This window comes from Stigmatopora nigra, chromosome 9, assembly GCF_051989575.1.
Source record: "Stigmatopora nigra isolate UIUO_SnigA chromosome 9, RoL_Snig_1.1, whole genome shotgun sequence".
In the NCBI taxonomy this organism is placed as follows: Eukaryota; Metazoa; Chordata; class Actinopteri; order Syngnathiformes; family Syngnathidae; genus Stigmatopora; species Stigmatopora nigra.
Genome location: NC_135516.1, coordinates 12,892,120 through 12,904,801, shown reverse-complemented (window position 1 = coordinate 12,904,801; position 12,682 = coordinate 12,892,120). Strand labels below are relative to the sequence as shown.

Below are 12,682 nucleotides of genomic sequence, written 5' to 3'. Positions count from 1 at the left end.
AAACAATGTACAATTTTACACAAAAAAATAGCAATAAATCATCTGAAGATAAAATCTACAGTTAGCATAAATGCTAATGCTAAATCCAAAATATTTAAAATTCGCAAATCTTTCAATTTTTCATTTAGTGTGCTATATTTTAAATAAAATTTCTCCCCAAAACAAAGTCCCACTTACCCAAAAACTAGCAATAACTCATCTGCCAATAAAATCTACAGTTAGCATCAATGCTAACACCAAACTCAAACTATTCAAAGAATTTGACCAAAGAATTTCAGCAATTCCTAAGACACAAAAACATTTTCCCCCCACATATCTACACAAAAAAAAAACAAAATAAATGACAAAATAACGCTAAAACCCATCCATCCACCGGCACAACAACAACAACAGAGAGTATTGTGCTAACGATTAGCGGCGGGTCAAGGCCTTGCACTCCGCCAGTGCCGTCCAGCTGTGCTGTTCTAGCCAATTAGAAGCTCCATATGCTGCCATGCGCTGTGTTCTGGCCACACCTCCCACTCACAAAAACAGGCGCAATTTCTATAGCGCCACCGAGTAGTTGACGGCCGTCAGGTAGGATTTTTTCGTGGGTGTTCGGCAGCCTGGCATCATGAATAATAGATGTGTTGTTGAAGAAAATGTGGAATGTAAAGATGTTTGTCACCAGACGTGTGAGATGTTGCCGGGGGCGTGGGGGTCCGCTTTTTTTGCCGTTTTTCTCCCCCCAAAGTGAAAGCAATCTGTTCGCACAATCTCAATCTGTCGCCATGCCCAAGCGAGAAGATAAAAAAAATGTATTATTATTATTTTTTTGAAGATATAATGTGGTATTTATGCGAGTTTTGGTCACGTTTTATGCACAAGTTGCACCGAGTTGGTGATAAATTGCTGGGATGACAACATGACTGGTGATAAAGTTGCGTTTTTTGGAGGAAATTGGCTTTATTATGACTTTTTTATAAAAGTGGTTTGATACAAAAGTCTTAAATTAAACAAAAATATGCTTATTTAAGAAAAAAATGTCAATTTTGAGCTCTTTTAAATGATAATTGTTTAAAATATAGTCAGTTTTTTTCGCATTTATGTGAGTTTTTTATCATATTTAACTTGGAATTTTTAAAAAAGTGTCATTTGTATCACAAGAAAATTCGATTTATTGCAGCCTTTGAATTTTTTAAAGATTATATTAGCTTAGAATTTTATTTTATCCCGTATTTGGGAAATTTCCTTGTTTGTAGTAGCGATACAGACACAGAAGACATTGTAGACCCAGCTACAAAAAATGGAACTACACAAACGAATTTGTTCATTAGTGTGTGTATTTACTCTTCAAACATTAATTATAGACTAAATATTTTGCTCAAAACTGGTCCTAAATTTAAAAAATATATAGATTTATTCATTCATTCATTCATCTTCTATTCCGCCCATTTTTGATAGATTTGCTGGAGCCTAACCCTGCTGTCTTAAGGCAAAAACCAGACTACACCCTAGACTGGCCACCAGTCAGTCATAGGGCTCACAGAGAGAGACAAACGACCATCAAACGGGAATCGAGCCCGCCACCAAGTCAGGTGAGTGAACCTTATTCCTTTTTTTTTAAAGTTCCTAAAAATGTGAAGAAAAAATAATAAAATAAACAAAAAATTTAAAAAAAATTAAAAAGTAATTTGAAAAAAAAAATAAAATAAAATACAAAAAAAATAAATAAAATAAAACCTAAAATAACATTATTTTGACAACGTCGCCAAGCCGGATTAAACAACCTAACGGCCCTTATGTGGCCCACTCGCCGTACTTTGCCCACCCTACTATCCCCACCTCCACCAAATGGGATTCAAACCCACTCCACCCATAAACCAAAACATTTTAATAGCACCTAAAAATGCCTTAAAAAGTTAGTCAATTTTTGCCATTCCCACGCACTGTCTCCAATTCCCATCCACCTGTTGACATGGCCACCAATTCCTCATTTGCACGCCCCTCTTTCTTTTCCGGTCTCTGTCTCTCTCTCTTTCTCTCTCTCTCCCGATTTGCTCCACCGAGAAAGGGTCCCCCGGGGGCCCCGGGCCAGGAGACGTCAGCAGCGGCAGCAGATGGCATCGCCACCACCTCCACCACCTCCACCATCCTCCACCATGGCCATGTACACCGGCTGCTGGCATCCGTGGCAGACAGTCCCGTAAAAAACAAGAAGAAGAGAAGAAGGAGGAGCTTCAAGGCGGCGGCGGCGGAGAAGACAAAACTCATCATATCATCTTACCCCATTTTTTTTAGGGGTTCACATCGGATCTAGTCCAGCATCTCGAGGAGAACATATAAACTTCTCTTCCTTGTGTGGGGTTTCCTTGACATATTTTAAGGGGCCTTTTTGGGGTTCAAAATGACTGCCAAGAACTTTTTCTCCAGGGAGGAATTGATAAGAAGCCTTTAAAAACACTTTTTTGGAAGCTTATATTTGTTTTTGGTATTTTTTGGAGGGCAAAAAGAGGAAAAATGTTGACTCTTCCATTTGAGGAGGCGCACGCCATATGCGAGCCGCGCTTCGGCGCCGCTTTCCCCGTCGGAGGAGCCCCCCAGGACCGCCGACCCTCCCCTCTTTCTCATCATCATCATCACCACCACCAACAACAACACCAAGAAGAGCGACATCCACAACAGCTAACGCCACATAAGCGCCAAAACCGTCGTCCACGGGACGAAGACGACCTCCCCGAGGACGAAGACGACTTAGACTTGGACGACGACACCCTCTGCCCATCCACCAACGACGACCCCGCCTCCTCCGACCGCGATTCTGAACAAGACAACCTCCTCCTCCACAAAAAACGCGGCCCCCGTAAGAAAAAGTCCAACAAGGAACCTCACGAGCGTTCCCGCGTACGCCGCCAAGAGGCTAACGCCCGCGAGAGAAGCCGCATGCACGGCCTAAACGCCGCTTTAGAAAGCCTCCGCAAAGTAGTCCCCTGCTACTCCAAAACGCAAAAGCTCTCCAAAATCGAAACCCTCCGCCTCGCCAAAAACTACATCTGGGCTTTATCCGAGACCCTCAGCGCCGGGAAGCGCCCGGACCTCCTGGCATTCGTCCAGACCCTCTGTAAGGGATTATCGCAGCCCACCACTAACCTAGTCGCCGGCTGCCTCCAACTCAACGCCCGGAATTTCCTCGGGGACCACCACGGGGATGTGGTCTTCTCCGGAAGGCCTCCGTACGATCCTCTATACTCCTCCGCCGCTTCTGGCTCCGCCTACCCCGGCTCCGAGGTGGGACACGGCGCCCCCGGACCACCCGAGCCGGCTAAACCCTTCCGGCATTACGGCTACTCGTCCGGCGCTTACGAGACGTCGTCCTACGCGTCCCCCGAGGGTGGGAGTCCTCGTTTTGAGAGCCAGCTGAGCCCCCCCGTCAACTTAAACGGCATTTTCTCATTCAAGCATGACGAGCCACCGGACTATGCCAAAGGGGGACATCATTATGGGATGCGATATTGCGGCGGTGGAGGCGGCGGCGGTGGCGGTGGCGGCGTTCCCGGACGAGCGGGCCTCCCGCACGGTCCCGTTTACCGGGTGGCTCCGGAGGGCCGCTATCCGTATGACCTCCACGTACGTGGCGCCCAATCGTTTCAATCCCAGGCGGAATTGAGCGGGTCGTACCATAATTAAACTTCTAAAAACTGACGTCCTTTTCATGCAAAAAACTTTTCCAAAACCCCCCTTAAGCTAAATATCTGTTTTTAAAGTCCGCACTTTGGACTATAATATGAAGCACAATTGACTTTGGTCATTTAAAAAGACATTGTTCGTTCATTAAAGTGTCCAAAAAAATTGATTAAAAAATAAAATAAAACTGGAGATTGCGCAAATATCCTATGTGTAAATTTTGAATGTTATTTTAGGCTTATAAAAAACATTTAAAAAATTAAAATCTGACTACACATTATTCATTTATTAATGTGTTCAAAATCAACAAAAAAATCAAACACTGGAATTTGTCCCAAAATCTTCAATGTTGATTTTAAACGTTATTTTAAGCTTATTCATTTTCTCAATTAATTAATTGTATTCATTTTTTAAAACACGCGTTCATTAAAGTATCAAAAAAAAATCAAACGAGACATTATTTATTCATTAAAGTGTCTTAAAAAACAACAAAAAAATCAAACAAGGCTGGAATTTGCCCCAAAATCCTCTGTGTTGATTTTAAATGTCATTTTAGGCTTATTAATTTCCCCAATTTATTAATTGTATTCATTTTTGAAACACGCGTTCATTAAAGTATCCAAAAAAAAAACGCCCCAAAATCCTTTTGAAACGTAATTTTAGGCTTCCCAATTAATTAATTGTATTAATTTTTGAAAACACGCATTCATTAAATTATCCCAAAAAATAAAACAAATAAATCAAACAACACACAATTCATTAAAGTCTCCCAAAAAAACAAACAACACTGAAAAATCGCACCAAAATCCTCCACATTCATTTTAAACATCATTTTAGCCTTATTAATTCCCCCAATTAATAAATTCTATTAATTTTGAAAACACACATTCATTAAAGTATCCAAAAAAAACCCTCCAAAAATCAAACAACACTGGAAATCATCCAAAAATCCTCCCACCTTGATTTTTAAACATCATTTACGGCTTATTCATTTTCCCCCAATTAATGAATCTTATTAATTTCGGTCTGAGCAATAAAATGTCGGATTAGCTATGCAAAAGCCATCGTTTAAAAAAATTTTTTAAAAAAAACCTGACATCGGTCCAAATCTTACATTTTAAATGAGTCTCATGGGACTTAGAAATCAATTAAAAACTGCATGTGTGAGTGTCAAAAAAAAAAATGGTGTCGGATTCATATGCATTATGTATTTATTTATGCTTATTTATTAACAGTGGATAATATATCATAGAATTATTGTACATTTTCCCCCAAAAAATGTTGTTATTGTTGTCATTCATTGGCTTAAAAATGGAATTATTATTATTATTATTTATAAGCGTTTTATTGCCTTAAACAGAGACTGACATTAATATGCAATGACATTTGATTTTTTGGCATTTTTATTTGGAAATATGGACTTTTTAAGGCATATTTTTGGGTGGGCGGAGCCTAAAAATATGCAGTTATGGATCCTAAACTTTTGTGAAGTACCGTTTGTGTTCTGTAATGAAATGTATCGCTAAAACCCGATTTAAATTCAATAAATGAATGAATTATAAAGGGGGGACTTGGATATGATTTTTTTTTTTTTTGGAGTTATTGAGTAAATATTGTTTTTTTTTTTGGGATTGAGTTGTGTTTTTTGTGCCAAGCAGGATTCTTCTTCTACTTTTTGGGTTGGAGTTGTTGGAATTAAGCCAGAAGGATCAAATTGGGATGGAGAGAAAGTATTTTGCAGTGGAAGAGAAGGTAATAAATGTGTTTTTTTTAATGTTTTTTTGTGGGTTTTATATGTAAATGGCTTTTTTTTAAGGTTTTAAGACGGAATTTTGGGTGTGTGGGTAGATTGGATGGAATGGAGTTTAAAGTGTTTGGCAGGAATGCTCTTTATTTGAATAATTATAGAAAAAAATTGAATTAAAATGTTTTATTAGATGGGGAAAGTGAGGTTGGAAATTAGAAAGGAGGGGTTTAAATTTTAAAAATATATTTTTTGAGATGGGGTAAGTGAGGTTGGAAATTAAAAAGGATTTAAATTAAAAAATAATAATAATTTTGAGCTGAAAATAGTGAGGTTAGAAATTAGAAAGAAGGATTTTAATTAAAAATAATAATAATTCTGAATTAAAATAATAATAATTCTGAGCTGGAAAAAGTGAGGTTAGAAATTAGAACAAAATGGATTGATAAAGTTCTACAAAAACGTGGTGCGCATTTTTTTATGATGTCATTTTTTTGATGACAATTACTCCAAATAACCGAATTAATTTGTGTCTTGCCTAGCTGTACTTTATTATTATTTATTTTGCGACTATTTATATTTCATTTATATATACACATTTTATATTTTTAATGCATTTGATGGTTTACCGCTGCTTTTGTTCATCTTTGACACTCATTTAAAATCTACATCATATTGAATAGCGTTAATTTGTTTAGGCCTGCTAACTATATTTTTAATTGTATCTACATTGTTCATTATTGTTAATTGGCATGTTCAAAATTAATATAAAAGTGTTTTAAGGGCACAAAATAATTAAATGTTTGATTTGGTGACACGGCAGCATCAAAAAATATTTAATAAGTACATTTTTATTTAATATTATTTAATATTTAGATTAAATAAATGTTCCTCCTTATTAAAAAGTGATGATTTCAGGAGGGTCTCGCTGTTCAAACCCTTGGTTCGATTCCCGGATTGGGTTAAGTGGCGGGTTGATGGGCTCGCACCTGCGTGTGGGGTGTTGGGGTTGGCGCCCACGTGGACCACGGGCAGGCACGCCAGCGTTTTAATCACAGGGTCAAACCCTCCTCCGTGGATTGGCTTGCTCGTTATTAACGGAGCATCTGGACCACTTGTGCGGGCGCCCGACCAAAACAAACACGCTTGGCGAACGTTTGCTACGTACGTTTCCATAAAAAGGGTTTGAAACTTTTTACATGCCTGTAAATACCTTGAGATATGAGCTCCAGTAAATACCTTGAGATATGAGCTTCATGCGTTTGTATGTCGATTGACTCTTATCTCAAAGCAAATATCTTCGGAACTATGCTGGTATCTTAAGGCAAATATTTTCGGAAAAGTACCCATATCCCAATGCAAATATTTTTGGAATTATAGTAGTATCTCAAGGCAAGTATTTTTGGAATTTTACTCGTATCTACAGGCTAATATTTTTGGAATTTTACTCATAGCTCAAGGCAAATATTTCCAGAATTTTACATGTATGCCAAAGCTAATAACTTCCGAATTTTACTTGTATCTCAAGGCAAATGTTTGCTCTGAATTTGACTCGTATCTAAAGGCAAATGTTTGATCAGAATTGTTCTCATATCTCAAGGCAAATAACTTCGGAATTTTACACGTATCCCAAGGCTAATAACTTAAGGCTAAATTTTACTCGTATCTCAAGGTAAATGTTTGCTCGGAATTTTACTCGTATCTCAAGGTAAATGTTTGCTTGGAATTTTACTCGTATCTCAAGGTAAACGTTTGCTTGGAATTTTACTCGTATCGCAGGGCAAATGTTTCCGGAATTTTACTCGTATTTCAAGGCCAATATTTCCGGAATTTTATTCGTATCTCAAGGCAAACATTTGATCAGAATTTTTCTCTTATCTCAAATTTCCCGTAAATTAGGGCACTCGTATGTCAAGATATGATTGTATTCTATTGGAGGGAGAAGCGATTGGCATCCGTCAAGAATCTTCCAAATTCCTTGCCGAATGGAAGGCCCAGATGGCCATGGTGGCAGGGCGAGAACACGTTTGCCCATTAAATTCGTAATAATCCTTTGGAATGGTGGTTGAGGGAGGGGGGGGGGTTAGGTGGAGCTAGGGGGGTCTTGGAAGTGAGGAAGGTGCTGCTGGTGGCTGAGGAGGGGGGTGGGGGGGGGGGATTTGGGGGCTTTAATTAGACAGATTTAAGGAGATCAGATGCCACAAAACCTTTCCCAAATCAATGTGTGAAAGAATGAAAGTGTGTGTGTGTGTGTGTGGCAGGTCAGGGTGAGTTGCTGTGACAAGGTGCAAACACACCGGTCCGGGATCTCATTAAGGCAGGGGTGTCAAACATATGGCCCGTGGGGGTGTTCTGATGCCTGACTTTGTAGCTCATTCAAACTGTACATACAGAACATTGCCGTTAAAAATGTGACAGATGGGCGGGGTCAGCACAAGATACGATAAATATAAAAAAGTGCATCCGTTAACAGTACATATGAAACATAAACAGAAAAAAAGGACTAAAGTATTAACATACTCATCATTAAAGTAAAAAGTATAAAGTACAAAGTTAAAAGATTGTATTAAGAAATATTAAAATGTCATTTAAAAAATGATAGAGGGGTTGTAAAACACCAAAAAACGGGCCGTATGTGGCTTGCAGGCCGTAGTTTGCAAGTGGGTGAGAATACAGACACAGAAAAATATATTTTAGACATAAATAAATAGGTCATAAATAAGTAAATAAATAAAAAATAACTGTGTAGCATGTATTGGTTGCTTTTATATATATTTTAACTGGGAGGGGCTAATGAACATTTGTTTATTGGCTCCTCCCAATCCAAATGAAAAGGACGTCTAACACCATTAATGGTGGCCATTAAGTTAACTTTTTTGGGCCAAAGATGAACTGTAAAAGTAAAAAAAAAAAACTATGTCTCCACATTCAGATCTATTTCCATTTTAGAAATGAGAAATGGCTGCCATTAAACATGTCATGACAAGTAAAAGAACTTTCCTGGACTAATAAGACAGGCCTTTTGCGAGGAGTCATTAGCTCCGTAATTAACTCCGTATTAACACGAAGTCGTAAGGAAAAAAAATCCATTCGTAACATCCACTCGTCTTTTTTCAGCGCGCTGACGAATCGTTCCGTAATCACGCCGCCTTTCGCATTAATAAGAATCTCTTCGGCCCGTTCGATTTATCACGACTCAGCTATTCTCTTTATTATTCATCTGTCATTCATTTTCTCAACCGCTTACCCTCACCAAGGTCGCGGGGGGTGCTGGAGGCCATCCCCAGCTAACTACAGGGTTCACACTGTGGCCAGCCAATCGTATTTATCCTCCCCTCAGGGCCATTTAGCATACAGTTAGCCTAGCATACAGTTAGCCTAGCATACAGTTAGCCTAGCATACATTTAGCCTATTATACAGTTAGCCTAGCATACAGTTAGCCTAGCATACAGTTAGCCTAGCATACAGTTAGCCTAGCATACAGTTAGCCTAGCATACAGTTAGCCTAGCATACAGTTAGCCTAGCATACAGTTAGCCTAGCCCACACTTAGCCTAGCCCACACTTAGCCTAGCTTACAGTTAGCCTAGCATACAGTTAGCCTAGCATACAGTTAGCCTAGCCCACACTTAGCCTAGCTTACAGTTAGCCTAGCATACAGTTAGCCTAGCATTCATGCTTTTGGAATGTGAGAGGAAAATGGAGTACCCGGAGAAAACCCACACAGAACTGGAGAGAACATGCAACTCACACAAGTGGACTGACCTGGATTTGAACCCAGAACTACAGAACTGTGAGTCCCACATGCTAACAACTTAGCTGCCCCATCTATTTATTTTTTATTGCTATTTATTTGTTGTTATTGTTTTTTATGCACTTAGTAGTGAGGCTTTAAACCTTATTATACTTGTGTAATAGCAATAAAAGCATTGAATTTAGTTAGCTTAGCATTAGCATGCATGTTTTTGGTAATGTGGGAGGAAAGTGGAGTACCCAGAAAAAAACCTACATAATCCCGGCAAGAACATACAAAATTCCACAGAGCAAAGAGCGACCCGGGATTCGAACCCACAACCCCAGAACCGTTAGTCCGCCATTTTTAATCTAGAATGGTCGCAATGACCCGATCAGTGGATTTCCTACGGGACTCGAACGGTGTTCTCTCTCTCGTGGTAGAGTCGAAAGTGAGCTGTCTGCCGAGGGTTGAAGTCTTTCTTGGTGCGTCTCCAAAAATGTGTCAGCGGGGGACACGCGTGGCCTGCTGCAGGCTGGGATTCTCTGGCTAATGGGCCCCGCAGCCGGCGGCGCCACCTGGGCGTGCCAGACACGACGGTCGGTGGATGGAAGGCGGAGCTCCAGAATCAAAAGGAAGATTGGGGGTGGTGGTGTGGTGGGGTGGAGGGTTATCTATCCAGGCTAGTCCATTAGTTAGTCCTTTGGTCCGTCTTTCCATTTGTCCATCCATCGGTTGGTCAGTCAGTTGGTCTTTTCGTCTTTATGGCAGACCGTCTGTTGGTCGGTTGGTCTGTCCTATGATTGGTCTATTTGTCATTCTGTTTCTCTGATGGGTTGTCAGTCTTTTTGTCAGTCTGTCATTCTATCTCTGTCTGTCTATCATTCTGTCTCTGTCATTCTGTCTGTCAGTCTGTCATTCTGTCTGTCATTCTGTCTGTCATTCTGTCTGTCATTCTGTCAGTCTGTCATTCTGTCTCTTTCTGTCTGTCTGTCATTCTGTCAGTCTGTCATTCTGTCTCTTTCAGTCTGTCATTCTGTCTCTTTCAGTCTGTCAGTCTGTCATTCTGTCTCTGCCTGTCTATCATTCTGTCTGTCATTCTGTCTGTCATTCTGTCAGTCTGTCAGTCTGTCATTCTGTCTCTGTCTGTCTATCATTCTGTCTCTATCATTCTGTCTGTCAGTCTCTCAGTTTTTCTGTCAGTCTGTTTGTCTGTCCGCAAGCCGGTCGTTTGTCCCGTCTGTCCATTAGTCCCTCCCTCGGTCGGTCTGTCAGTTAGTCTATCTGTCCATCGGTTAGTCAGTTATTTTTTTTTTGACAGACAGAAAGACGGATAGACAGTCTGTAGTACTGTCAGTCAATCTTTTCGACAGAACCATCAACAGACGGTCTGTCCGTCGGTTGATCTCGGTGTCCTTCCTTCTGTCTATCGATCTGTCCATTTGTCCTTGTCTGTTGGTCTATCTTTCTGTCAATCCACCCTTCTATTTGTCCATCTTCTATCCATCGCCCATTTAATTCTACTCTACCCTTAAAAAAAAAACACCAATTCGTCATCTATGCATTCAAAATCCAGATAACAAACACACGTATTGACTATCAAAGCAATGACGGCTTTGCAATATCTTGCATGAACTTGTGGAACTAATACATTTTGTAAGAAAAGTTAGTGATGCTTTCTGGCAGCCATGAAAGTCATCTTTAAAAAAAAAACGGAGTAGAAGAAGTAGCGGCATAAACAGGCGGGGCAGGTGTTGACGATGCAAATGAAACGGATGACAGATGGCGAGCCTCCCGATTGCTCACTGTGCAGATAATGGATGGAGGTAATCAAATTCCTTCGAGGCTTTGGGACTTTTCTTTGCGACTCGCCCATCAATTGCGCCATCAAACGCCGCCGCCATCGTCGTCGTCAAACGAAAGACCCCCCACCCATCCTCAAACCCCGCCTCCAAAGATCCCCCTACAAAGAACTAACAGGATCTTTTCTTATCATCAAGAATTTGTTGGCAAATACTACAAAAACTTTCAAAAAATGACACAAAACGCATTAGAAAACCACACAAAACCTCGTTTTTTTTACGGATTTTTATCAGTGGAACACATTTTTGGGAAACTTTGCACCAATAGCAAAAATGTGGGTGTCATTTCAGAGCTCCTGAAATTAAGAACCCTAATATTTATGAGTCTGTTGTTACCCACACCCGGCTTTGTCTTTCAAGCGTAAACAAGTATGCGTCTTATTAATAATGTGGCGCATCTGTTAACGGGAAGCAGATCTACGGGTGGTCGTCTTACAACCCCCACATCAAAACTTTTTCATGTTCTGTGATCTGTCGTTCTGTTATGGCGTCTTGTTTTTATTCTAAGATTGCAAAAACATACTATAGTTGAGAAGTATCGTATTTTTTCGCATATTAGCCGCATCCACGTGTAAGCCGTACCCTTAAAATGGCCTTAAAATCGTAAAATTGTGCAATTTCTCGCGTATAAGCCGCCAAATGATTGACAATTTTCACCTCCATATTCATGGTTTTAATAGGGAGTAATAAAATGTGTTACTTTGAAGGGAAAATCTTAAGAAAAATTTGCTATTTTTGAGATACTTGTCTTGTGTTATGCGTATTTCTGACAAGTACGGCATATGTGGGAAAATATGGTAGTAAAATGATTAAAAAAATATTTTTTAGGTCATTGACAGGCTTAGCAGTGATGTATGATCATGAGTGAGCTGCTAAAAAGAAGATATCAAGTCAAAAAAAAGCTCTAGTAATAGATTTACTTGCTCTTAAAATATTATCGTCAGACCACATATGTCCAATTTAACTTTATTTTTACTGTGTTGCATTATTTTGTAAGTTCTAAGCACCCAAAAGGCTGCAAAATTGAGGCATATCATCACGGCACATGTTTGAAGTGTCCAGGATCAAGGTATCACTTCATGAGCATCTGTCAGAGCTTGTTTAGTTTGAATAGTTGTGACAGAATTAAGAAAAAAATTAAAAACCCTTTGTGAGTTTGCCGTTTTCGCGTACTATCTTAGCTGTCATTTAATTGAAAACCCTATCTTTCTTAACAGAATCCGATCCCCTGAAAACGAGGTAATCTGTCTATTTTTTGAGTGTTTACCTGGGCTTGTTATGGTGAGTTCTATTTTGCTACTAAACCTTGATTTCCCATTAAATTCCCCAGAGACCAAATTGACTGACAACCGTTATTTTTCCGCAGATTCCCGTGTCATCGGATCCGTGACAACCTGTCGAAGTCCGCGGCGCCATCTGAAGGTCAGTTTAACAATTTCTCCTCGCCACGTCACGGACTTCCAAACAAACGGCGCGGTAAATGACTCAAACGCGTCATTAAAAACAACTCCCGTCGAGCGTGAAATCTACGGCCATCTCGGCTTTTGCCAGCCAATCGCGAAGAAGACCCCGGAAAGAAAGTTGTGAGGGTTGATGCTATTTTTTTTTACGGAAATATATCTACATTTCGCATGAATCCATGTGTTAATTACACGTGCCAAATCTCAGGGCGGCCGGGGA

The 12,682-nt window shown here is 40.0% G+C and overlaps 1 protein-coding gene across 1 annotated transcript; it reads left to right on the top strand.

The window, feature by feature from the left end:
- The first annotated feature begins 2,153 nt into the window (after positions 1 to 2,153).
- LOC144202158 (neurogenic differentiation factor 6-B-like) lies at positions 2,154 to 3,789 on the top strand. The gene has a single exon (XM_077725172.1). The coding sequence runs from the start codon at positions 2,500 to 2,502 to the stop codon at positions 3,664 to 3,666; it is 1,167 nt and encodes a 388-aa protein (XP_077581298.1). The 5' UTR covers positions 2,154 to 2,499; the 3' UTR covers positions 3,667 to 3,789.
- Positions 3,790 to 12,682: the final 8,893 nt, after the last annotated feature.

Coding starts and splice junctions, on each gene's coding strand:
- LOC144202158 (XM_077725172.1), top strand. CDS start 2,500: ATGTTGACTCTTCCATTTGAGGAGGCGCACGCCATATGCGAGCCGCGC.